The sequence below is a fragment of the Staurois parvus genome, unplaced genomic scaffold, assembly GCF_062004578.1.
Source record: "Staurois parvus isolate SC_StPar_1 unplaced genomic scaffold, SC_StPar_1.0 ptg000436l, whole genome shotgun sequence".
In the NCBI taxonomy this organism is placed as follows: domain Eukaryota; kingdom Metazoa; phylum Chordata; class Amphibia; order Anura; family Ranidae; genus Staurois; species Staurois parvus.
The window spans coordinates 7545533-7571052 of record NW_028318232.1 but is presented as its reverse complement, the minus strand read 5'-3'; the positions used below and the strand labels follow the sequence as shown (position 1 = coordinate 7571052).

The 25520-nt window shown below is 44.5% G+C and overlaps 1 protein-coding gene across 2 annotated transcripts in view; it reads left to right on the top strand.

Moving 5' to 3' along the window:
• Nucleotides 1–25520, top strand: part of ATRIP (ATR interacting protein) — a 180405-nt gene that overhangs the window by 23100 nt on the left and 131785 nt on the right. For both annotated transcript variants that reach the window (XM_089687725.1, XM_089687726.1), the window contains exons 2-5: nt 9192–9610; nt 13646–13698; nt 15670–15840; nt 16131–16234. In XM_089687725.1, coding sequence (XP_089543851.1) covers nt 9211–9610; nt 13646–13698; nt 15670–15840; nt 16131–16234 — 728 coding nt within the window. In that variant the 5' untranslated portion in view covers nt 9192–9210. The remainder of the gene's footprint in view (nt 1–9191; nt 9611–13645; nt 13699–15669; nt 15841–16130; nt 16235–25520) is intronic.

The window sequence follows — 25520 nt, the reverse complement described above, 5'->3', positions numbered from 1 at the left end:
AGGACTGTTTGAAAATTAGTCTTCATGTATTTTTCTGCCCAATGCAGCCGTTTCTGCTTGTGAGCATTGGTTAGTGGTGGCCGAATAGAAGGTTTATGCACAGTTGCAAGACTCTGGAGGACTCAACACCTTGATGTCCGTGGGACTCCAGAGGCACCAGCAGTTTCAAATATCTTTTTGCTGCTATGTAATGGTATTTTAGCAGCTGCTTTCTTGATCCGATGCATGGATCTGGCAGAAATCTTCCTCAATATGCCTTTATCTGCACGAACCCGTCTGTGCTCTGAATCAGCCACAAATCTCTTAATAGTGCGATGATCACGCTTACGTTTTCGTGAAATATCTAATGTTTTCATACCTCGTCCAAGGCATTGAACTATTTCACTCTTTTCGGCAGCAGAGAGATCCTTTTTCTTCCCCATATTGCTTGAAAACGGTGCTCTGCTTAATAATGTGGAACACCCTCCTTTAGTAGTTTTTCCTTAAATTGGGCTCACCTGCCAATCTAATTATCGCAGGTGTCTGAGATTGTTTTCAGTGATCAAAAGAGCCCTGACACACAATGCCATCCATGAGTTAAACTGAAAAATAAAATATTTCATCTTTGTGACACTTAAATAGAATTTGCATAATAATTTGGAACGTGGTGTACAAGTGGTGGGTTTATTTTTATTTTTTTTTATAAATTGCAAAGATTTCAAAATCAACTTCTTTCATGTTGTCATTAAGGGGTATTGTTTGTAGAATGTTGAGTAAAAAAATTAATTTAATCCATTTTGGAATAAGGCTGTAACATAACAAAATGCGGCAAAAGTTAAGCACTGTGAATACTTTCTGGATGCACTGTATAAAGAAAGCACTAAGGGTGCCCACCCAATGATGGTCGAGTTCAGTACTCTAGAGCAACTACTGAAATAACTGTTATATCTCAGGGAATCCTTAAAAAAACATATTTACATTTCCTAGTGCATTATCCGGATCAGTGACTTATACAAAGTTGTCTATAAAAGATTGCAGAGTATGGTGTGTATAGAGTAATTGATCATTTTACAACTCCCTGACTTATACGCCAAGTTTTTTCAGTAATGAATCCTCAAAGGAAATAATGTATAGAAAATAAATGTTGCGTGTGAAAATTGACCACTAATGGTAAATGGAGAAATGTCCCCTTATGCTGGGGGTCATTGTAGGTGTACCTTGGTAAATATAGGGGAATTTTGCCCCTTAGGGCTTGTGTTGATGTGCCTTTTGTTTGTGTCAAATGGGTTTTGTGTTCCTGATTTACATTCTCATGTAAGTCTATGGGAATGCAAATCCAATTTGAAACAAGGAGGAGGTTAACTGCATGTCCAATGTACCTGACAGAAAATTTTGAATGATCTCAGAAGCTTATCAAACTGATGTCATTTACACAATCCCAAAGCCCATGGACGCAGGCCCTTACACAAATGATCAGTGTAGAGTCCCCTTAGGTTCGTTCACACTAGCTTTGACGCAAATTGCTCTTCAGAGAGCATTTGGTAGGCAGTAAGGAGGCATTGCATCACCTCCTCGCCACCTGCTTTAACCCCTTGAACACCACGCTAGCATGCTGCAACGGCAAAGCACATGCAGAGCAGCCCATATCACTTGAAAGGATTGTGTTCAGTGGGCGCTATGCCCACTGAAAGCAACAGGGTGTAGTATTTCTGCTTCAGAAGTATCTTGGCCGAGGCATGTGTACACCCCCAGCCGCTGCCTTTGCAGCTAAAGGGGGTGGCAGTTGGGAAATTAAAGTGTGGCCAAACTGCAGTTTTGAACTCTTAACCACTTGCCTACCAGGCACTTATACCCCCTTCCTTACCAGGCCAATTTTCAGCTTTCAGCGCTGCCGCACTTTGATTGACAATTGCGCGGTCATGCAACATTGTACCCATATGAAATTTTGATCATTTTTTTCTCACAAATAGAGCTTTCTTTTGGTGGTATTTAATCGCCACTGGGCGCTTTACTTTTTGCGCTATAAATTAAAAAAAGTGCAAAAAATTTGAAAAAAAAAAAAAGTTTATTTGTTTCTTTTATAAAATTTTTCAAACAGGTATTTTTTCTCCTTCACTGATTTGCTTTGATGAGGCGGCACTGATAGGCGGCACTGATAGACAGCACTAATTAGGGGTCACGGATAGGCGGCACTGATATGCAGCACTGATAGGCGGCACTGATAGGTGACACTGATGATGGGTACTGATAGACGGCACTGACTGGCATCACTTCTGGGCACTGACTGGCGGCACTGACTGGCACAACCCCTGGGCACTGACTGGTGGCACTGACTGGCAGCACTGCTGGGCTGCACTGGTGGGTGGCACTGGTGGGCAGCACTGGTGGGTGGGCACAGGTGGGTGGCACTGGTAGGCACAGGTGGGTGGCACTGGTGGGTGGGCACAGGTGGGTGGCACTGCTGGGCACATGTAGGTGGCACTTCTGGGCACAGGTAGGTGGCACTGCAGAGTGGCACAGGTGGGGGCACTGCTGGGCACAGGTGGGGGCACTGCTGGGAACGGGTGGGCGGGGCTAGTGGGCGCACTGCTGGGCGGAACTTGCGGGTGTCACTGCTGGGCACCGATCATCAGGGCACTGATCATCAGTGCCCTGATAATCGGTGCCGATCCCCGCTCTGACAACTGCCGGTTCTCGATGACAGCGTGAGGAAAGTGCAGCCGAGAACCGGCACTTGCATTTCCCTGTGATCAGCGTGTCATTGGACACCGCTGATCACGTGGTAAAAGGCCGGTGGGATCGGCCTTTCACCACATCACGTGATCAGCTGTGTCCGTAGGACACAGCGATCACGGAGATCGCCGGGTACGCGCCCCCTGGGGCGCGCAGGAGAGCGCGTTCTGGGAGGACGTCATATGACGTCCACTCAGAACTGGCCGGCTGCGGTGAAGCCGTCATTCGGCTATGCGCGGTCGGCAAGAAGTTAAAGTTCCACAGAATCCTGGCTGAGACAGGGTGCTTTAGTAACTATTTCAGTGAACAAAATGTCTCAAGTTTAAATGATATGCAAAACCAACATTTCATATTCCTGATATGTGCTATCTATACCATGTGCCTATATGAAAATGTATCCTGTTCTTTTCCTTATTGCTTCCTTGTGTGAAATCCCTTTGTTTCTGCCAGGCACTTTGCTTTCCTATTAACCACTTAACTCCAGAATGTTTTACCCCCTTCATGACCAGGCCATTTTTTTTTGCTATTCAGCACTGCGCTACTTTAACTGGCAATTGCGTGGCCATGCAACACTGTACGCAAATTAAATTTATATAATTTGATCACACTAATCATTTTTGCTTGGTTTTTGTTATAACATTTTGTGAATAAATAACTTTTGTTTCATAAGTCTAGGCCCAAATGTATTCTGCTACTTTTTGGGGGGGTAAAAATAACCCAAAACTGACTATTTAGCCTTTGTGAAAGCTATAGATTCTACAAACTGTGGGATATATATTTGAAAGTTGATCAATTGAGACCCTAAAATGCCGGATGCTGATGACGTATGGCAGTGTTCAGGACACTGGTATGGGGGTGATCAGGACGTTCGCATGAGGTATGGCGGTGATCGGGACACTGGTATGGGGTATGGCGGTGACCGGGACGCTGGTATGGGGTATGGCGGTGACCGGGACGCTGGTATGGGGTATGGCGGTGACCGGGACGCTGGTATGGGGTATGGCGGTGACCGGGGCGCTGGTATGGGGTATGGCGGTGACCGGGGCGCTGGTATGGGGTATGGCGGTGACCGGGGCGCTGGTATGGGGTATGGCGGTGACTGGGGCGCTGGTATGGGGTATGGCGGTGACTGGGGCGCTGGTATGGGGTATGGTGGTGACTGGGGCGCTGGTATGGGGTATGGTGGTGACCGGGACGCTGGTTTGGGGTACGGTGGTAATCGGGACGCTAGTATGGCGATGATCAAGGGTGCTGGTATGGACTATGGTGGTTTACACACAGGTCTCTCCCCTGTCAGCTTTACACAGCGATCGGCAAGTGCCGGCTGGGAATCGCTGGCCGGGATACGGTGATTGACATCCTTAGCCACCAATAGCAGCGCTTGTAGGGCGGCGCGCAGGCACGTGCCTCTTACCCGAAAAGGCAAATCATGTGTGTGTATATACACGTGATTTTGCGCATCCCTGCCACCCTGTAGCACTACTATAGGGTGGCGGTTAATGGGGTCACTGAGGACAGTTCAGGAGGAGAGCTCTGGACAGTAATGGGGTGGTTCAGTACAGTAATGAGGGGCTGAGGACATTAACAGGGTCACTGAGGACAGTAAGCGGGGGCTCAGGACAGTAAGCGGGGGCTCAGGACAGTAAGCGGGGAGGCTCAGGACATTAATGGGGTCGCTGAGGACAGTAATGGGGGGGGGGGCTTCTGAGGACAGTAATGTGAAGGGGGGGATTTTGATGTGAAGGCGAGTGACTGTAATGTGAAGGATCAATTCAGATCTGCGCATGCATGTTTGTGCGTTGGGGGTAGTGCAGCCAATTTATTTTAATGGGCTGCCCTACCTGTGAGAAACGCAGGGAAAGAAGTCTCAGCCCTTTTTTTTTTTTTTTTATCTCCCCATGTGGTTTGGTGTGTGCCAAAATGTGCTGTAGGTGCCAATGTGTGGTGGTGGCATTAATAATTAATGGCACCCCCAGGCTGAGTCATAGCACAAACATGCTATTCGGACTTCTGCTGGAAGAAATTTTATTGATTGGATCACTGTGAATTTTAACTCCATACCCCTGATATAAAAGACTGAATGTTTTGAAAAAGAACAAACATGTTTTCTACGTTCTGTTATAAAACATATCCAATTAAATCAAATTTCTTCATACATTTAGGCCCTAATGTATTCTGCTACATTTCTATGGTAAAAAAAGTCGCAATGAGTGTATATTGGTTTGTGTGAAAGTTCTAGTGTCTAAATTATGGTATATACACTATATTGCCAAACGTATTGGGACACCCCTCCAAATCATTGAATTCAGGTGTTTCAATCACCTCCATGGCCACAGGTGTATACAATCAAGCACCTAGGCATGCAGACTGCTTCTACAAGCATTTGTGAAAGAATGGATCACTCTCAGGAGCTCAGTGAATTCAAGCTTGGTACCGTGATAGGTTGCCACCTGTGCAATAAGTCCATCTATAAAATTTCCTTGCTACTAAATATTCCATGGTCAATTGTGAGGGCTCTATCACATGGATGTTCCAATCGGGTTTTACAGGCAGACCCGATCGGAACCTCCATTCTCCTATATGGAGCGGTGGGTGTAAACGGACATGTCTGTTTACATCCGCTGACATCTGATCCGCCAAAAAGGCACGAATGGGGATTCAATTCCCCTTCTGTCTGTTGGATCAGATGAAAACAGACAGGCGGTCTGTTTTCTTTCGACTGCCCATTGAGGAGAGCGTGCAGCTCTGTGTCTGCTCTGCAGCAGTGGAGCAGATACAAAGCTGTCATCTGCTTGCTCAGTGGGAATCAGCGGAGAGATCCCCGCTGAGCAAGTGGATCCACCAAACTGGTTCACCCTGTGTGAAAGGACCCGTAGTGGTATTATAACAAAGTAGAAGCAACTGGGAACAACTGCAACTCAGCCACAAAGTGGTAGGCCACGTAAAATGACAGAGCTGGGTCAGCTCATGCTGAAGTTCAAAGTTCAAAGAAGTCACCAACTGTCTGCAGAGTCAATAGCTAAAGATCTCCAAACTTCGTGTGGCCTTCAGATTAGCACAACAGTGCGTATTGAGCTTTGTAGAATGGGTTACCATAGCCAAGGAGCTGCATCCAAGCCTTACATCACAAAGTGCAATGCAAAGGGTCAGATGCAGTGGTGTAAAGCACGCCACCACTGGACTCCAGAGCAGTAGACAGAAGAATTACACTTCTCTGTCTGGCAATCAGATGGACGTGTCTGGGTTTGGCATTTGCCAGAAGAATGGTACTTGCTTGATTGCATTGTGTAAAGTTTGGTGGAGGGGAGGTTATGGTGTGGGGTTGTTTTTTAGGTGTTGGCCTTGGCCACTCCAGTGAAGGGAACTCTTAAGGCGTCAGCAAAGGAAGACATTTTGGACAATTTCATGCTCTCAACTTTGTGGGAACACTTTGGAGATGGCCCCTTCCTGTTCCAACATGACTGCACCAGTGCACAAGGGTCAAACATTCCCTTAGGCCAGGGGTGTCCAAACTTTTTTCAAAGAGGGCCAGATTGGATGAAGTGAACATGGTGGAGGGCCGAACATTTTTCCGAACATTCTTTGAACCATTACAATTAAATGCAAATAAATTATTTTATGCCAAGTTAATTGCAAACGACATACTTTTCATTTCATAACATTAAGATCAACTGACAGCTGAGTTTTCACAATGTATTGAAAATAAATTTAAAAAATACTTACCTGCACTAATGTGAAGGGTGAAAAAGGTAGCTGGAACTGAAGTCTCTGCTCGGCAGCCGGGAGGGGAAGAGAAACACACTTCACGCTGGAAGCCCGGCCCTGACGTCACCGCCCTCTGTCGCTCCCAGCGCGGCGCAGTCACGCATGCGCACTGCTCTCAAGCAGAAGACTGTCTGCCACAGAAGGGAGGGCCGTGCGACAGCCGCATTTACACAGACCAGGGAGAACGCGCCGCAGTCAGGCATGCGCACTGCCCTCTGCTCTCAAGCAGAAGACTGTCTGCCATAGAAGGGAGGGCCGTGGGAGGGCCACATTACACAGAGCAGGGAGGACTGTTGGAGGGCCGTATTAAACCGACCCCCGGGCCGTAAATGGCCCGCGGGCCGGACTTTGGACATGCCTGCCTTAGGCACATTCCTAAACCTTGTGGACAGCCTTCCAAGAAGAGCTGAAGCTGTTATAGCTGCAAAGGATGGGCCAACTCAATACTGAACCCTACAGACTAAGGCTGGCCATACATTATACAATTCTTCCAATTTTCTGCCCAATTTCCTTTAGATTTACCTTCAACTGTGTAGTGCAAGGGCCTGGCTAATTGGATACAACTGAAAGTGTTGTTTAGGTTTGTCCTCCTATTCTATGGTTTTTGGTAAATCTAAACCAAAAATCTCCAGATAATTCTATAATGTATGGCCAGCCTAAGACTGGGATGCCATTAAAGTTCAAGTGCGTGTAAAGGCAGGCATCCCAATACAGTGTATATTTAAAAATGTATCAATCCTGATGTACTGACAGCCAATCTCATTTCTTGAGGCCTTTAAAATGCTAGAACAGTACAAATACCATCAAAATTACCCATTTTTGAAAAGTACAGTCTGAGGCAAGGCTCCACAAATCCCAGGAGCCAGGTCGCCATGTCGACTAGAAATTGCGCCCTGGTGCCTGGGCGTTTGTTAGGTTATTCATTGCAGAGATGCACAATTTATATCACCTGATACCTGGGACATGTGGTTTAGTTTTTTGTAACATTTACCCACAACAGGGTTTACTTGTCAGGTGTAAGCATTCAGAACAGCCGCCCGAATGCTTTCACACACCCCGGTAAAGACCCTGGATGTCTCATTAAAGAGAACCTGTCACCAAAAAATCATCACATAGGGGACTTTTTTCCCCACGTGATAAAAACAAAAAAAATTAAGTAAAGAAAAAAATGTTTTAATTAAAAAAAAAAAAAAAAAGTTACACCTAAGCACATATAATTCCCCACCCCAACATATACGCACATACAATCATAAACGCATGTGTCGGGATGCCTATGAAAAAATTTACTATAATACACTGGGGGGGGGGGGGGGGGGTTGTTTTTTTTTTTTTTTTTTTTGCTGAACTAGATGGACTTTTGTCTTTTTTTCAGCCAGACTAACTATGTAACTATGTTGTATCGTGAGCAACCTCCACCGCATGATGCCCTGGACATGCAACTTTGGGTGTCGGGCAATCGATCCTGTTCCAACATCCAAAAATAAACCTTCAGATCTGCTGCTTACCCACAGCAGAGCCAAAGTTTTCTTTTTCCTCCTCACACCGGCACCCCCTTGCACTCTCTGCCACTTCCCCCAGTAGACTGGCTTCTGCTGTGCAGAAAGACTCCCCCACACTCAGTCCCCCACATCCTCCGCACCAGCCAAACAGCACGCACCATGGCCCACCCCTCCCCACCATTGCCTGTGCGCTGCGCCGGAGACCAGCAGGAAAGTGAGCAGAGTTGAGCCCACAAAGCATGCCACACAACACCACACACCAAAAACTCTAGCCCCAATAAATGTCAAATCCCTACACCACGAGAGCCCCAGGGGAACATGCATCCCCCGTAACCACCCAGTGAAAAAGCCGTTCCACCCAGCAGCACCTCACCCACCAAATAAATCAATTAAAAAAATTAAAAAAACTGTCCCTTAACTTGGGCATTTAGTAAGAGGCATGGCAAATTTTTTTTTGAAGTTGTAATGTTTTGTTTTTTTTTTGTACATTTTTTTTTTTTCCCTTTTTTTTTTTTTTTTTTTAACATATTGTCATTAGCGCAGTAAAGAATTATCATATGACTTGTGGCAGTGATCAGGGGCACTGGCTGGTGACAGTATGTTAAATAAAAATAAAAAGCCTCTTTAAACACTTCATTTTTTTTTTCTTTTTTTTTTTTTTACATACTTTCCATAGTAACACTATACTACTCTGGGGGAGAGCAGGGATTTTTTTTATTTTTTACACTTGATGATCATTGTAACAGAAATGCTTTGAACTGTCATGAGTGAATTTCATTCATAACAGCTGTGATTAATAGTGATCTGTATTTGACTACAGCTAGTCACAGAGTGCTGTGATTGGGCCAGGTACCCTGTGATAGCTGTGGGCCAATCACAGCTCACTGGTATAGGAAGCAGAGCTGTTAGAATGAGATTCTTTCATAACAGCAGTATTGACATTGTGATCATGTGATCACTATGCGATCACACAATTCTTGGTAAGTGACTGTGCCTGCAAATGCTGCCTGCCCACATTTAAAATTACTGTGGCTGGTCGGCAAGTGGTTAAGAACTGACCGCACTAGTCATGAAAACACAGCGTGGTCAGATTTCTAGCTATGCTGGGAACTCAGCCTGCTCTCCTCAAATGAGAGGTCCACTTTAATAATTTGGAATTGACTTTAATTAGTCTTTTGGTGTGTTAGTCTGATTTGTGCTATTTTCATTTTGCAGGGGATCTGGCTTACAAGCTATGTCAGCAAACCCTCTCTTTGCTACCAAAAAAAGGGACATTTCAATGCTTTATGGTACAAGTTGTGTTAATGCTAACTCCTCCACTGCTCTAGTCCAACGAGTCTACCCCCCATGCAACGATCAGAGCAGCTGTCGTCCTTCAAAACGCCATCGACCAGCAAATGCTTCCAAAGGCAAAGTCATGGATGATGTTTTTGGTGACCATGAAGACTTTACAGCTGATGATTTGGAGGAAATTGATGTTTTGGCCTCACAGGCCTACACACAGGACAGCAATTCTGTAAATCTCCTTTTTAATCGAAATCAAGATAACGTGCTGTCAGATATCCAACAGTCAACATCTACTATTCCCCAAATACACAGACCAACACCGCGCAGGCAAGAAAGGGTTGTTTCAAGTATGTTTACCCGATTATCTTTTGAAAATATAAATGGCTAAAAATGTTCATTCTCATGTATTTGACATCATTTTTGTCTTCATCCTTTTATGATATGTAATTGCTAATTGAATTTATAATGTAATCGTAATATCAGTATAGAGCCCACAAACCTTGGTCTTTCGTTTTGTGGCATGGATGATTCATTCGCCACTTTATTTGCGCAGCAGTTTTTCAAACACAATTTTTTAGGAAAAAATGCAATTTAATGAGTTGTATTGCACGCAAACACAATATAATACCTACATTTTTGGTAAAATGTAAAAGATGTTACGCTGAGTAAATAGATATCTAACATGTCATGCTTTAAAATTACTTATGCCCACGAAATGGTGGCAAACTATGGTACTTAAAAACCTCCATAGGTGATGCTTTAAAAATTCAACGTTACAGAGGAGGTCTGGAGCTAGAATTATTGCTCTTGCTCTGACGTTCACGATGATATCTCACATGTGTAGTCCAATCACCGTTTATGTATGCGTGCAGCACTCACAAATGCATTTTCATTTGTGCATAAGCATTTGTTTTTCTTTTTTTAAACTTTATTGCTGTTAACAAAGGATCAGCAACATCCCTTGTAATAGCATTGGCCATGACAGGTCCTCTTTATGGAGCGATCTGAGGTCTCTCCTCTCCTCTGACCTCGAATACAGTCGATCAGACACAGATTGTCTGATCAGCTGCTTTCCTGGCCGTTAACAGCCAGGTAAACAGAGGTGGAACTGGAAGTGATGAAATTCTCGTGACCAGTTCTTGGAGTCACAGAGAGAGAGGATTAATGTCATTGCAGCCATTGCCGCCAGACGAAGCGCTCCCAGGCTCCACGATCGGATGACAGAGCTAGGAAGAGTCGGTTGGAGGAAGTGGGGGCACATCACATTCTGCCACCCGCAGAAGTGATCCAGTGGCTGTTTAGCCACTTACATCACTTCTGCATTAAAGGCAGCTGCTGGCTAGAAAATTTAACACCAGGATGATGCCTGTAGCTGCAGGCATCATTCCGGTATAACCACTGCCAACTGAGGACGTCATATGACGGCCTACAGTCAGCAGGTGGTTAAATGGAATGCATAGTGGTTCTGTCCATAGTTTCTTTTTCTATTTATTAGGTTCAAGACAGAAACACAAGTCCCAATTCCAAGTTGGGACGCTGTGAACTCTACATAAACAATACAATGATATGCAAATCTCAAACCCATATTTTATTCACAATAGAAAATTGAAAACGTATCAAATGTTTAAACTGAGAAAATGTACCATTGTAAGAAAGTAAGGTAATTTTGAAATTGCTGGCAGCAAAATGCCCCAAAAAGTTAGACAGGGCAACAAAAATCTGGCAAAATACAACCCCAATTCCAAATAATTTGGGAGAGGGTTATGTTTACCATGGTGTAGCATCCCCTCTTCTTTTTAACAACACTCCATACATGTCTGGGAACTGAGAAGAGCAGCTGCTGGAGTTTTTTGGGAGAGGATTGTTGTCCCATTCTTGCCTGAGGATATGCTGCTCTAAGGCTAGGTTCACATCTGTGCAGATTGTGGTTGATTAATTTTCAAGGTGCATTTTGCCTTTTTTTTTTCTCCACACCTGTTTTTGATGCGTTTTTTATTCATTTTGCGTTTTGTGCTTTGTGTGACTTTAGCTGCTTGTGAAGGAGCGGGCGGATGCCGGCGCCTTTAGTAACCACTGAGTCGCCAGCTGTCAGCGGCAAAACACTTGCCGGCAATTAAAAATTCAGAGAAAAAATTCTGTGGGTTCCCAATCCAATCAGGCCCTTCAAGAAAAAAACAAAACGAGCACCATACCCAATGCTGGCTCCCACCATCTGACAGTTCTTAAATAACTAAGGGGTGGGGCCACCCGATGTCACTGTGTGACCCTGCCCTTTGTGGCATCATTGACCCAGCATGCCTCGGTCGATGTCACAAGGGGGCTGGGCTCACATGGGCATGTTATTGGTGGCCCCCCATTTAGGAACTGTAAGTTGACGGGAACAAGCTTCGGGTGCAGAGCTCTTGTTTTTTTTTTTTCTTTTTTTGGGGGGGGGGGCAAGCATTCATCATGATTGATGGTCAGACTAGATCGGGGGGACAATTTTTTTTTTTTCTTCATTTTTTAATAAAGGGCTTGTCGAAAACTGTTGTGTTTTCACTCACATTTTTCATTTTTTTTTTCTTCTGTGAATGAGTAGGCGTACCATATTTATTCACATGGGGGGGGGCGGGATCTGGGGCCCCACGCCGTTTAAAACAAACATTTTGATATTGTGGTCTCCTTAACATCCATACCAGACCTGAAGGGCCTTGTAAGGATTGGGGAAGGACCCCACACGTGTTTTAACCTGAATTTTGAATTGCTGGGCAGGCCCAGACTGGCCATAGGGCCTGGTATACAGTGTTTGTGTGTGTGTACAGTGTAAGTGTGTGTATGATCTGGGCTGATCTTCCTGGGGATTCAGGTGTGCATAGATCAGCATTTGGCTGCTCATGTGTTTTTTTTATTTACTTTTTTTTTTACATTATTTAATTACATTAGTTTACACATTGTGTATTGTTTGATGTCAGGGCACCATACTAGGCTCACCATGGAGGTCTGATGTGGAAGACAGCACTGTCATCTGTTCTTCCTGAGATGCTTGATCCATGATCTGGGGTATAAACATCCCCGGCCACCTTCCTTCATCAAGGGTATAGATATTCCAGACCTCCACCTTCATTCTGCATACACCACGTCACCCTATCAGCGTAGGGGGTGGAAGGAGCTGGACCAGGACACGCACAGGAAGGGGAGGGAGTAGGAGTAGGCTCTGTGTTCTCTCAATCACCCCTCCCCCTCTCAAACCAACTCATCAGCAGTGAACTGGAATTTATCTGCTGCTGTCATAACCATGAGATCATCTGCCAGATACAGTGCAAGTCTTGACTTATGAAGCTTGCTGTCATAGACAGGCACTGGAGAAAAAGGGGGGGGTGCATGACTGCAAGGGACACTGTGATCGGGGGCTGTGGTTGCTAGGGGCACTGTAATATAAAGGAGACTGCACTGTAAAGGGGTACTGTAATCATTACATTGCAGTCCCCTTTAGAGAACAGTGCCCCTTTACATTACAGTGCGGAAGACCGACTCCATGAATATCCCATCAACAAACACCAGCGAATGTTTGCAGCTGTACAAAACCACCCCCCTCCTGGTCCCTGGAAAAATTGGCTGCTCATTCTAAAATGCCCTGTCTGTCTAGTGTCCTCCTCCTGTAGGTGTGGCTATAACCTTATGGTCAAGATTAGGAGAGCTGTGCCCATCAATGAACGCAGAGAGAGGCATTTTATGGTGTTTAATAAAATCCTGTTTTCATTTAGACTAGAGTAGTTCTTAAAGTGTTACTAAAGGCTTGTTTGCTATTTTAATAAAAAAAAAAAAAATTATATTCACCTGCTCTGTGCAATGGTACTGCACAGAGCAACCCCGACCATCCTCGTCTCATGTCCCCCACCAACAGTCTTGGCTCCTCCTTTTTAGTGTGTCCCCATAGCAAGCCGTTTGCTATGGAGACACATGGTGTCTGCTCGCTCCCAAGCTATATCTATGGAGCCAGGTTCCATAGAGTCGCACACCGGGGCTTAGCCCTGCCCTCCCACTTCCTCCTCATTGCATTTGATTGACAGTCAATTGCACCTGCTGTTGCTTGAGTCTTGTGTGAAGGGGAAGAGACCTGCAGTTGTGCACAGCACTGGATCTCTTCTCCCTTCTTTCCACTTCACACAGAGAAGGGGAAGAACTGAGAAATATAAAACATTTGTACCCTAATGCAAGCGATGCATTAAGGTAAAAAAAAATGTTTAAAGCTCTTGTATCACTTTTAATCCCAAGCAACTTGTAGGGGAATGTAAAAAGTAAGTGTCTTTGGTTAATATACTTGTATGCCAGTGTATTTTGAATACTTCGACTGTCTACCATATTTTTGTGTAATGTATAGTCCTGTTCTGTCTTTTTACTAGATTTCCGTGATAATAATGCCTTTGGCGTGAATGTTGAAGAATTAAAGCAAAAGGTGAGTTTAGGTGCATTTTTATTGCTAGGGTTTTATCTAGACTGTCCAGCTGAATTAGGGCAATAGATATGGCCCAGACATACTGCACTACTCTTATCTTGGCAATCTTGCTCTGCAATCAGAATGCTTATTAATAGAATTTTATAATGTGCATGTTTTTTCCCCTCTTCGTCTTTTAGGACAGCACCTTGAGAGACCTCGGCTCCTCCCCACCTGAGGAAATACCTCCACCCCAAATGAAACGCCTGCCTCTTCCCTCACGACTTCAGTTTTCAGTGTTTCCTCCGGTGGGGAGACACGCTATGGAGGCCTGTCCAGGTGCAGTCGGGGGACCGGGAGGGCCTGGAGAAGGGAGAGAGAGAGGTGCAGCTGTGGGGGTATGGGCCAGAGACCTGGTTTCTACCCCCCATGGTTGTGCAGTGACAGGCGGGCCCCCTCTGTATTTTCTGAAAGCAGAGAACCTAGAGAATAAAATGGTGGTAGTTCCAATTTTTAATGTCTCATTCTACCGCAAAATTTTAGTAAGAAATGCATGTTAATTTTAAAATTAAATAATTGCCCTATTTTTTTTTTTTTTTGTAAGATATAAAAAAATGAGGTTGCAGCGAGTAAATATCCAACTTGTAAAACCTTAAATTTGTGCGTGCTCGTGAAATGGCTACGAACTTCAGTACCCTATATTTTCTATAGGTCAACACTTTTAAAGCTCCTTATAGGACACCAGTTTAGTGTTACGGAGGAGTTCTGGTGTTTAGAGTTATTGCTCCAGCATGCGCGGTGATATGTGACATGTGTATTGCAATCAATGGTTTCATGCGTAGGTGCCCCTGCGTGTGCCTTTGTTTTTTCATGCGTATATGTTGGGGCCTCAGTATTTTTTTGGCGTGGATGGTATGTGCTTGGGTGTAACTTTAATTTTTTACAAAAAAAAAAAAAAATTTTTGATAGGTTCTCTTTGAGACATCCAAGGTCTAAAAGACCCTGCATGTCTCCCCTCTGCTCCACTGAATGTAATGTGGTGCACATCTGCACCACATTACATTCATTCCCGGGGATTGTATTACAATCTGTCAACGGGGACCCAGAAGTGACATTGTGACATCACTTCTGGGTCAGCACAAGAAGGGGAGCGGACTTGTCTGCTCTTCTCCCTCTAACCGACGGCAAGCCTGCCTGAGCAGGAAACGCCAAAAAAGAAAGATTGGATAAGTAGGGTTGACTATGTACATAAGATGGAGGAACTCTACCATCAGGAAGAAGATAGAATGGAGAGACTCAGAGAAAGGTGGGAGAAATGGGGTATGTTCAAAGACAATGGAAGAAAGAGAAGGGTGCCTAGAGAGTGAAGAGAAAAGAGAAGGAGCGAGGAGATGAGATTGAAAAATATTAGGGAGAAGAATGGGGGTGGGAGTGGTTGGGTGGGGTTTTTTTTTTTTTTCTCATTAGAATGAAGAGGTATAAGGGAATTGTGTAATGTTGTATGTCTCCAACGTTTAATAGTGTAATGTGATATAATGAAAATTAATAATAATAAAATATTTATTAAAAAAAAAAAAAAAAATCCTTAGTTTCCACCCAGGTAGCCATTACACAAGCTAATGTAGAATAAATAACTGACCAATAACACCTATTTTGTTCCTAGGACAGTGAGTGAGGGGTAATCTTGTATACATGCAAAAGTATACAAATGCTTTTTTAAATTTTAGTGGGGGAGGGGATGCTAGAATCTCTGCCAGCTATTTGATGTCCCTTTCTCTGTTGCAGATTTTCCCTTTCTATCTGTCAACGTGACAAGGGTTCTAACCGTTCCTCAATCTATCCAGAATTTAAAAAACATGGATATGGATGCACATTAAGCAGTGAACAAAAAATTTTAAATTTGCAAGTTTTCTCAAGCATAATAACATCTTTTATGTTCTAATAATTAACACAACTCTTTATTCACTTATATACCTTCTATCGAATTTTCAGTTCACAGTTCTTCAAGGTGAATTATTGGTCAAGAATGGCGAAATTAAAGTCTTAAGAGATGCACTTCATCAAACAGAGTCCAGCCTGGAACAGCAGAAAATTGCACATGTACAACTGGAAAATGAGAAGACTCAGCTACAAAGTGAGAAGGAAAAGGAACTTCTTAAAAAAGTATGTTTATCTGGGAATGTATTGTAAGCGGCCAGACACATTGTATAAAAAGTGTAATGAAAAGTGTAATTATTTTTATGATTATTTTTGTTTGGAAGTTCTGATTTTTATATAAATTGTCTACATGAAGTTTGTTTAATAATATGCATAATGGTAGTTGGCCTTTATAGAGCTAAGGCAGATTTTTTATTAATCAGCAGCTATTTTTTTAGCATTATTATGTAATACTTAAAACATAAAACAATATGTAGTGGTTTTTTAAAACACTACAGTGTGTTCATCTGTTGTAGGTTCAGTCACTGCAGTCAGAATTGCAGTTTAAAGATGCAGAAATGAATGAACTGAAATCAAAATTACAGAGCTGTGAGCGAAGGACTGCTGTACCCCAGGTTAGGTATGTGGTTACTATTTTAGTACTTGTTGGCAGTATGTAACTAAGTTAATCAATTTGCATATCTTTCTTTTATATTTTTTATTTACATACTCACCAGCGACTTTATTAGGTACACCTGTTCAATTGCTTGATAACTCAAATTAATAATCAGCTAATCACATGGCAGCAACTCAATGCATTTAGGCATCTAGACGTGGTGAAGATGACTTGCTGACGTTCAAACCGAGCATCAGAAGGGGAAAGAAAGGGGATTTAAGTGACTTTGAACGTGGCATGGTTGTTGGTGCCAGATGGGCTGGTCTGAGTATTTTAAAAACTGTTTATCTACTGGGATTTTCATGCACAACCATCTCTAGGGTTTACAGAGAATGGTCTGAAAAAGACAAAATATCCAGTGAGTGGCAGTTATGTGGATGAAAATGCCTTGTTGATGTCAGAGGAGAATGGGCACACTGGTTCAAGTTGAAAGAGAGGCAACAGTAACTCTTGTCAATATGGGTCAAAATCTCTGAGGACTATTTACAACACCTTGTTGAATTTATGCCACCAAGATTTTAGGCAATTGATTTAACTCATTTTATTGGACTGTATCTGTTTGCTGTCAAAAAATCCCTGACTAGAGAATGGTGGAAGAGATCACTGTTCCCCACTGATGATAACCCTAAAGGACCAGCCAAAGCAGATACTGAGGACTACATCCAGGACCTGCAGCTATCCTACACATTCTGCTTAAACACGTTGGAGGACTGCATGGACCACCAGTTCGTTTTTTTCTGACCTTGATCTTTGTTCATGGGTTTGTGCATTGCATGGCTGACATTTTCCCTAATATTCACAGTGCATTTTACATGCTGAACACATAGCTGCTAATTTTCCTAAAGTCTGGTGGGAGCCCCTTCAACACCCTCTTATGGTTATAGCCATATTGCTGAACTCAACATTTTGTGTGCTCACTAACTTGGTGAGTTTCTCTAATCCGCTCAGGTGCCTGACCCTATTTAGTTGATTGACTGTTACATGTATTACCCTCAGTCGATACATTGTAATCTTTAGTGTCACAAAGAATACATACCTGTATTTTTCATATAATTTGGTGATTTTTGTCCAGCCACGCTGTTCAGCTCTCATGCCTGTCCAGATATATTCACTCCCTAGTGCACCTTGCTCACTTTTCTATTTGCATGGACACTATTTAACTAAGGTTGCATTTATTTACTATTGAACCCCTGTTCATCTTGTGTTCTGCTTTTTATAGTTAAAGGTGGGGATTGCCAGTTCACGATGATTATGTACATGTTCTCAGTCAAGTCTGGGCCATGTAGTATTTCCTTGAAAGGATCATGTTTGTTTGTTTTTTTTTTTTTTTTTGTATGGCCAGTGCCACACAATGGCGGATGCCTACAATAGCAGCAAAAAGAGCAGCTAACCTGTTGATTGTACTAAACTGTTCTTTTGTCTGTGTTTGATGTTTTCTGTTTAGACCTAAGTTTTATATTGCAATACGGATCCTTTTTTTCTCATGTTAGTGTGGTGACCTCCAAGATTATTTATGCAGGTGGTCTGGTGCTAGAATTCTTACTCTAGGTATAACGTTCATGGCAATACCTCACATGTGTGGTACATTTTTTTTTTTTTGTCATTTTTATTGCTATCACAAGGAATGTAATAATCCCTTGTGATAGTAATAAGCAATGACAGGTACTCTTTACTGAGAGATCTGGGATCTATTAGATCCCAGATCTCTCCTCTGCTCTTAAAAGCATCTGATCACACCATGATCGGTGTCATCAGAGGCTTTTCCAAGCCAAAAGTTGCTTTGTTTACATCCGACCATCTGGAAGGGACAAAATACTCTTCACTTCCAGTTTTTCATACCATAGAGATGATCTGGGACATTCAGGGTCTTGTTCCGCTCTGTGGTAAGAAGATGGTAGTGCCGGCTTCCTGATGCAACAGAAAAGCCCAGAAAGACCCCAGAGAGCATCGGGAGGGGGGTACTACTCCCACCACTTGTAAAAGCAATCCAGTGGATAATTGGCTGCTAGGATTTTTTACATTAGAGGATTGGCTGCTAACAAAATAGCTACTGGGATGTTGCCTGTAGCTGCAGGCATCATGCCGGTATCTCCACTCAAAGTCCAGGCTGTCATATGTCCTGCGGGTGGGAAGTGGTTAAATACATCAAGGAATTGAATTAGGTTCAGGAGGACCTCAAACTGACAGGTGGAAAGTTCAAAACTAATTTCAGAAACTTCTTTTTCCCCAAAGCGTCTTTCAGGACAGCCAAAATGGAGAAATACTGGCTCTGCCTTTTACAGGAATTCCAATGCCCTGCCCCTCCCCAATCTGTCCAGCATGTTTTGTACAGAGGTCTACAAGAAAAGAGAAGCAGACCCTTTCCTGTGTATAAGTCTCTTAGGGACATGGTCCTTAAAGCCTTAAAAAGAATTTGTTTCTTTTTAAGGTCTATAAACAAAGATTTCAATTTTTAGTCCAGAAGAATAAATCTTTTTCTAAGTGTTCCAGCTTAGACGCTCCCCTTTCCAAGGTTTCATGAGATTCGGATTTATCCTTTGAGGACTCGGGAGTCATCAAGGACCAAATGAATAGGAAAGCAGAATCCCTCTTGAAAAAAGCTTGGGAGGCTTCTGCTTTCTCTTTAGGGGCAGCCCTAGCCTCTACTTGTCTGGCCAGGACCTTGAATGTCTGGATGGATAAGCTGGGTGAATTTCTGTCTTACCATACCTCGGTATCTCAAGTATGTGAGGCCCTTATGCTTATTTCCAAGACAGTAGCCTTTATAGCAGATGCGGCAACAGAGAATGTTAGGGCTACAGCTAGAGCTACTACACTCTTAAATTCAGCCTGCAGAGCTATATGTATTAAGGTTTGGAAGGGGGTAAATTCTATCTGCTATTTGGACTTCAGGGCTTCAGACGGTTTTGTCCCATTCCAAAGAGGGGGTAAATTCTCTGTCAAAAAGAAGAATTTTCGAGGCAAGGGTTCCTTTCGGGGCAAGCGAGCCAAGACTCAATTCAATTCCAAAAGGTCCCATTTTGACGAGAAGTGTCGGTCTCTTAACAAAGACAAAGGCAAGGGAGAAGCTTTGTTTGCCTCTCGAGATCCCATGCTCAAGTCAGATACATGATGCCAAGACTGGGGAGGGGGAAGATTGTCCCTGTTTTACGAGGTGTGGGAACAAAAAGAGGTGAGTCCTTTTGTTCTTCAAATCATAAGAGGGATACAAATTGGAATTTGTCTTTTCTCCTTGCAGTATCTTTTTGACAGAAAAAGGGCAGACGCAATTTTGGTAACGTGTCCCATTTAGCCTCACAAGGTGCCATTGTTCCGGTGCTGGCAGATCAGCACTTTGGGGGGGTTTTACTCTCATGATTTCTGGTCAGAAAACTGTCGGGCAGCTTCAGGATGATAATCAGTTTGAAAATGTTAAACTGATTTTTCTAATATACAACAGGTTTCGGCTGGAAAGTATCTACGCAATGAGAAATCTGCTTTATCAAGGAGCCTTCATGGCTTCCTTGGATTTGCAGGACTCTTGCAGTATCTACACATGACCATTCACCATTCTCATAAAAAATACCTGAGGTTTGCTATCCGCTCAAGTCAGGGATTGCACCATTGGCAATTTCAAGTGCTCCTGTTCGGTCTCTCAGAAGCCCGGAGGGTCTTCACAAAGATATTGGCGGAAGTGATGGCAATTTTGCGTCTCTAGGGCATTTCCATCATCCCTTACTTAAATGACCTTTTAATTTTTTCCCAGTCAATAGAAAAACTGATATTGGATCTGGATCTAGTGGTCTCAGAACTGAGGTCCCTAGGCTGGATAGTCATTTTGGGCAAGTCCAATGTGGTTCCAGTCCAGTATGTGAAATTCCTGGGCTACAGAGTGGATTCTGCCTCACAGAAAATTTTTTCCTCACGGACCAAAAAGTTCAAAATCTGGTGTCCTCGGTCCAGAACTTGCAAGATCAACTGTGATTTTTGCTAAGGGGGATCATGCAGGTTCTCCGACTGATGACGGCAGCTATTCCTGGAGTTACTTGGGCCCAACTGCACTCAAGGAAGCTTTATGCTTTTTCTGCTGGCTTCATGGGACCGAAAACAGAGCTCTCTGGACACAGTTAATCTTCCATAGAATGGTTCTCTGGGTCTTGTGAAAATTACCGCAGACGCCATTTTCTGGGGTTGGGGAGTGCATACGGGTTCTCTTCATGCTCGAAAAGTTTGGGACCCAGATCTGGGGGAGACATACTCTTAACTTCAAAGAGCTGCTGGACTTAAGATCATTTTCCGGTGTCGTCTGGGGCAGAGAGTCCTAATTTATTCAGACAATGCCACTACATTAGCCTACTTGGAACAAGGTCTCCAAAGTTACGTTCTCAGGCTTGGGAAATTCTGCTTTGGGCAGAGGGTTGTTTGAATTCCATGAAGGAATTTCATCTCAGGGGTATGGACAATATCCTGGTCGGCTATCTCAGTTGAAACCGGTGAGCTGGGGAAATGGGAGTTGAATACAGAAGTGTTCAATCAGATCACAGCCTGATGGGGTTTTCCGGAGATAGACCTGTTCACCTCAGGCAGGAACAGGAAAGTGTGGAACTTCTTTACCTTAGAAAAGGAGTCGCTGGCTTAGGGATCAGATGCATTGACACAGATTTGGGACCTTGGTCTGGCCTATGCATTCCCCCGCTGGTGATCCTTCCGCAGGTTGCCTGGAAAATCGGGTCGGAGTGTTGTCAAGTCATCCTAATAGCTCCATATTGGCCAAAGAGGAGTTTTTCGATTCTAATGTCTTTTGTCCCATTTCCCCTCCTTGTATTCTTCCGGATTTACTGCTTCAGGGGCCTGTTTGCCATCCAAGTCCTTGTCTTTTCTGCCTGATGGCTTGGAGGCTGAGAGGAAGATTCTCACATCTAAAGTGTGTTCAGAAATAGCCATTTACTGATTCTGTTTAGTGGACCCAATAAAGGCTTTTTGTGCTTCCAGAAGTTCTATTGCCAGGTGGATTCATGAAGCTATTTTGTTAGCATACAAGAGATTGGGGCAACAGCCACCTCCCAGGGTGCGTGCACACTCCACAAGATCTCTGGCAGCCTCCTGGGCAAAAAGGGCAGGTGCCTCATGGGAAGACCTCTCCAGAGCTGCGGTTTGGTCCAATAATCATGCGTTTGTCAAACACTACCATGTGGAGCTTCTTTCTAGCCAGGATTTGGCTTTTGGAAGGAAAGTTCTGCAGGCAGTGCTCCCTCCCTAAGGTAGGGGTATTACTCTCCATGTCAGCCGTTAGCTGGAAGATGCTTTGTGAAAACGATGGTTATTCTTACAGTTGGCAGTCTTTCCTGGAGTCTTCCATGATGGCTTCCTTTTTTCCACCCAGATTTGAGTATTTCACTTTTGATGGATTTTATGTTTACATGTTTTATCTCCCCTCATGTGCACTGGTGGCGGCCTACTTTGTCCAACAACTGAGGACTAGGGGTTGGGGTGGGGATTTTTAAACTGTCTCTGTATTGTGTTTCCTGTAGAGGGTGGAGTCAGTATCTCTCCATGTTAGCCATCCTGGAAGAGTCAGTCAACAGTAAGTGGCTTCAAACATGATAACAATAACGTTAAAAAGGGCGGTCTTGATGGACCACTTGGTTTTTTTTTTGTTACTTTTCTCTGTTTCTTTGACCCTGCTCCCGAAGGAACAGGTTACGGTTAGAGATAAACTTTCAGGTCTTGGTGCTTTTAAGTACTTCGCCAAGGGAATAACTATACCCATATACAAAAGTTGTCCTTTTCTGCTAGATTAGCACATCCTTAATCCCCGGAGCCAATTTCTGTTTCTTAAAGGTCAGATCTCCGACCATAAATTCACCTTTGCAACACTTTAAGCCCCAAACACCCAACTAATCACCTTCCTAGACCAAATTTTAGACATACTACAAGATTTCAAAGATGGGTTCAATATGATCAGTCCAGACCAAATTCATGACACTTCCATGGAAAAATTCCCACTTTCCTTTGCAGCTTTTAACCAGCTGCCGACCGCAGATAGCCGAATGACGGCTTCACTGCGGCCGGCCAGTTCTGAGTGGACGTCATATGATGTCCTCCCAGAACGCGCTCCTGGGGCGCGCACCCGGCGATCTCCGTGATCGCTGTGTCCTACGGACACAGCTGATCACGTGATGTGGTAAAAGGCCAATCACAGCGGCCTTTTACCACGTGATCAGCGGTGTACAATGACACGCTGATCAGAGGGAAATGCAAGTGCCGGTTCTCGGCTGCACTTTCCTCACGCTGTCAGATCGTGAGGAAAGTACTGCCGAGAACCGGCAGTTGTCAGAGCGGGGATCGGCACCGATCATCAGGGCACTGATGATCAGTGCCCTGATGATCGGTGCCCAGCAGTGCCACCCGCAAGTTCCACCCAGTAGTGCGCCCACTAGCTCCACCCACCTGTGCCCAGCAGTGCACCCACCTGTGCCACTCTGCAGTGCCACCTACCTGTGCCCAGAAGTGCCACCTACATGTTCCCAGCAGTGCCACCCACCTGTGCCCACCCACCAGTGCTGCCCACCAGTGCCACCCACCAGTGCAGCCCAGCAGTGCTGCCAGTCAGTGCCACCAGTCAGTGCCCAGGGGTTGTGCCAGTCAGTGCCGCCAGTCAGTACCCATCATCAGTGTCACCTATCAGTGCTGCATATTAGTGCCGCCTATCCGTGACCCCTAATTAGTGCTGTCTATCAGTGCCGCCTATCCGTGCCACCTCATTAGTACTGCCTATCAGTGCCCTTTAGTGCTGCCTATCAGTGCCGCCTATCAGTGCCCATCAGTGCTGCCTCATCAACGCACATCAGTGAAGGAGAAAAAATACCTGTTTGAAAACTTTTATAAAAGAAACACACTTTTTTTTTTTTCAATTTTTTTGCACTTTTTTTATTTATAGCGCAAAAAGTAAAGCGCCCAGTGGCGATTAAATACCACCAAAAGAAAGCTCTATTTGTGAGAAAAAAATGATCAAAATTTCATATGGGTACAATGTTGCATGACCGCGCAATTGTCAATCAAATTGCGGCAGCGCTGAAAGCTGAAAATTGGCCTGGTAAATAAGGGGGTATAAGTGCCTGGTAGGCAAGTGGTTAACCACTTGCCGACCGCGCATAGCCGAATGACGGCTTCACCGCGGCCGGCCAGTTCTGAGTGGACGTCATATGACGTCCTCCCAGAACGCGCTCTCCTGCGCGCCCCAGGGGGCGCGCACCCGGCGATCTCCGTGATCGCTGTGTCCTACGGACACAGCTGATCACGAGATGTGGTGAAAGGCCGATCCCACCGGCCTTTTACCACGTGATCAGCGGTGTCCAATGACACGCTGATCACAGGAAAATGCAAGTGCCGGTTCTCGGCTGCACTTTCCTCACGCTGTCAGATCGTGAGGAAAGTACTGCCGAGAACCGGCAGTTGTCAGAGCGGGGATCGGCACCGATCATCAGGGCACTGATGATCAGTGCCCTGATGATCGGTGCCCAGCAGTGACCCCCGCAAGTTCCGATCAGCTGTGCGCCCACTAGCCCCGCCCACCCGTTCCCAGCAGTGCCCCCACCTGTGCCCAGCAGTGCCCCCACCTGTGCCACTCTGCAGTGCCACCTACCTGTGCCCAGCAGTGCCACCTACATGTGCCCAGCAGTGCCACCCACCTGTGCCCACCCACCTGTGCCCACCAGCGCCACCCACCTGTGCCCACCAGTGCCACCCACCTGTGCCCACCCACCAGTGCTGTCCACCAGTGCCACCCACCAGTGCCGCCAGTCAGTGCCACCAGTCAGTGCCCAGGGGTTGTGCCAGTCAGTGCCGCCAGTCAGTGCCCAGAAGTGATGCCAGTCAGTGCCGTCTATCAGTACCCATCATCAGTGTCACCTATCAGTGCCGCATATCAGTGCCGCCTATCCGTGACCCCTAATTAGTGCTGTCTATCAGTGCCGCCTATCCGTGCCACCTCATTAGTACTGCCTATCAGTGCCCTTTAGTGCTGCCTATCAGTGCCCATCAGTGCCGCCTATCAGTGCCCATCAGTGCAGCCTCATCAACGCAAATCAGTGAAGGAGAAAAAATACCTGTTTGAAAAATTTTATAAAAGAAACAAATAAACTTTTTTTTTTTTTTCAAATTTTTTGCACTTTTTTTAATTTATAGCGCAAAAAGTAAAGCGCCCAGTGGCGATTAAATACCACCAAAAGAAAGCTCTATTTGTGAGAAAAAAATGATCAAAATTTCATATGGGTACAATGTTGCATGACCGCGCAATTGTCAATCAAAGTGCGGCAGCGCTGAAAGCTGAAAATTGGCCTGGTAAGGAAGGGGGTATAAGTGCCTGGTAGGCAAGTGGTTAAAGAAGTATCACTTTTTTTTTCTTTTTTACAGCATTCAGTGCCCAATAGGACAAAAATGCATGTAGTATTTTGTCCCATCTTCATTCGGTACCCTGAAATGCTAATAGTGATGTCGGACAGGGCCCTCCCCCTCACTCTATGGCTGCCTGACACCACAACTAAGCAAGGAAATGACTATTGCTATAGTGAATGCCTTCCTCTGACTCCCAGCACTTTTTCGAGACCATCACTGGCATGGGGAACGCAGAGGGAGGTGAGGCCGACACACCTCACCCCAAGGTGGGTGCCCTTTCCAAGATCGCAGTTAGCATTACAGGGCACCAAGGAAGATGTGACAAAGTGCTAAATTAACTTTCTTTTGGGAACTGGATAATGTATTCATAAGCAATATTTCATTGTATACATTTTCATAAAATTGTTTAAGGCTTACATCTGGTTGATTGCTGGGGATCAACAAATACGTGCCAGATTACAGTTTTTATTCAGAGTTCTGTAAAACCCACTGATCCCCTATATACTGACGAGTTCTGTTTACTGTAGATACATTGGACAAATTTTATATAGAACAAATCTGAGTAGATCGTTTAAGATCATTCTCCGGTAATGATTCAAATAAATGTAACCAACTCAGCCCATAGCGACAGGCCTTGGCATCTGAATTGCAACATTTTGGATAACATGACTTCCAGTACCACTGTTGAAGCTGCCATACAAAAATTATTGTTCCCAGGGAGATGTCTGAGGTCTCGGTCTTAACGGATATAAAGCAGTGATCCTTTCTCACAGTATCCATCTCAAGAATGTGAGAAAAGCTGAAAATTCAACAGCTTATTTAAGACATCTGTTCTTTAGAAAATAAGCGTAAATGTAATAGACTGGAAGATGAA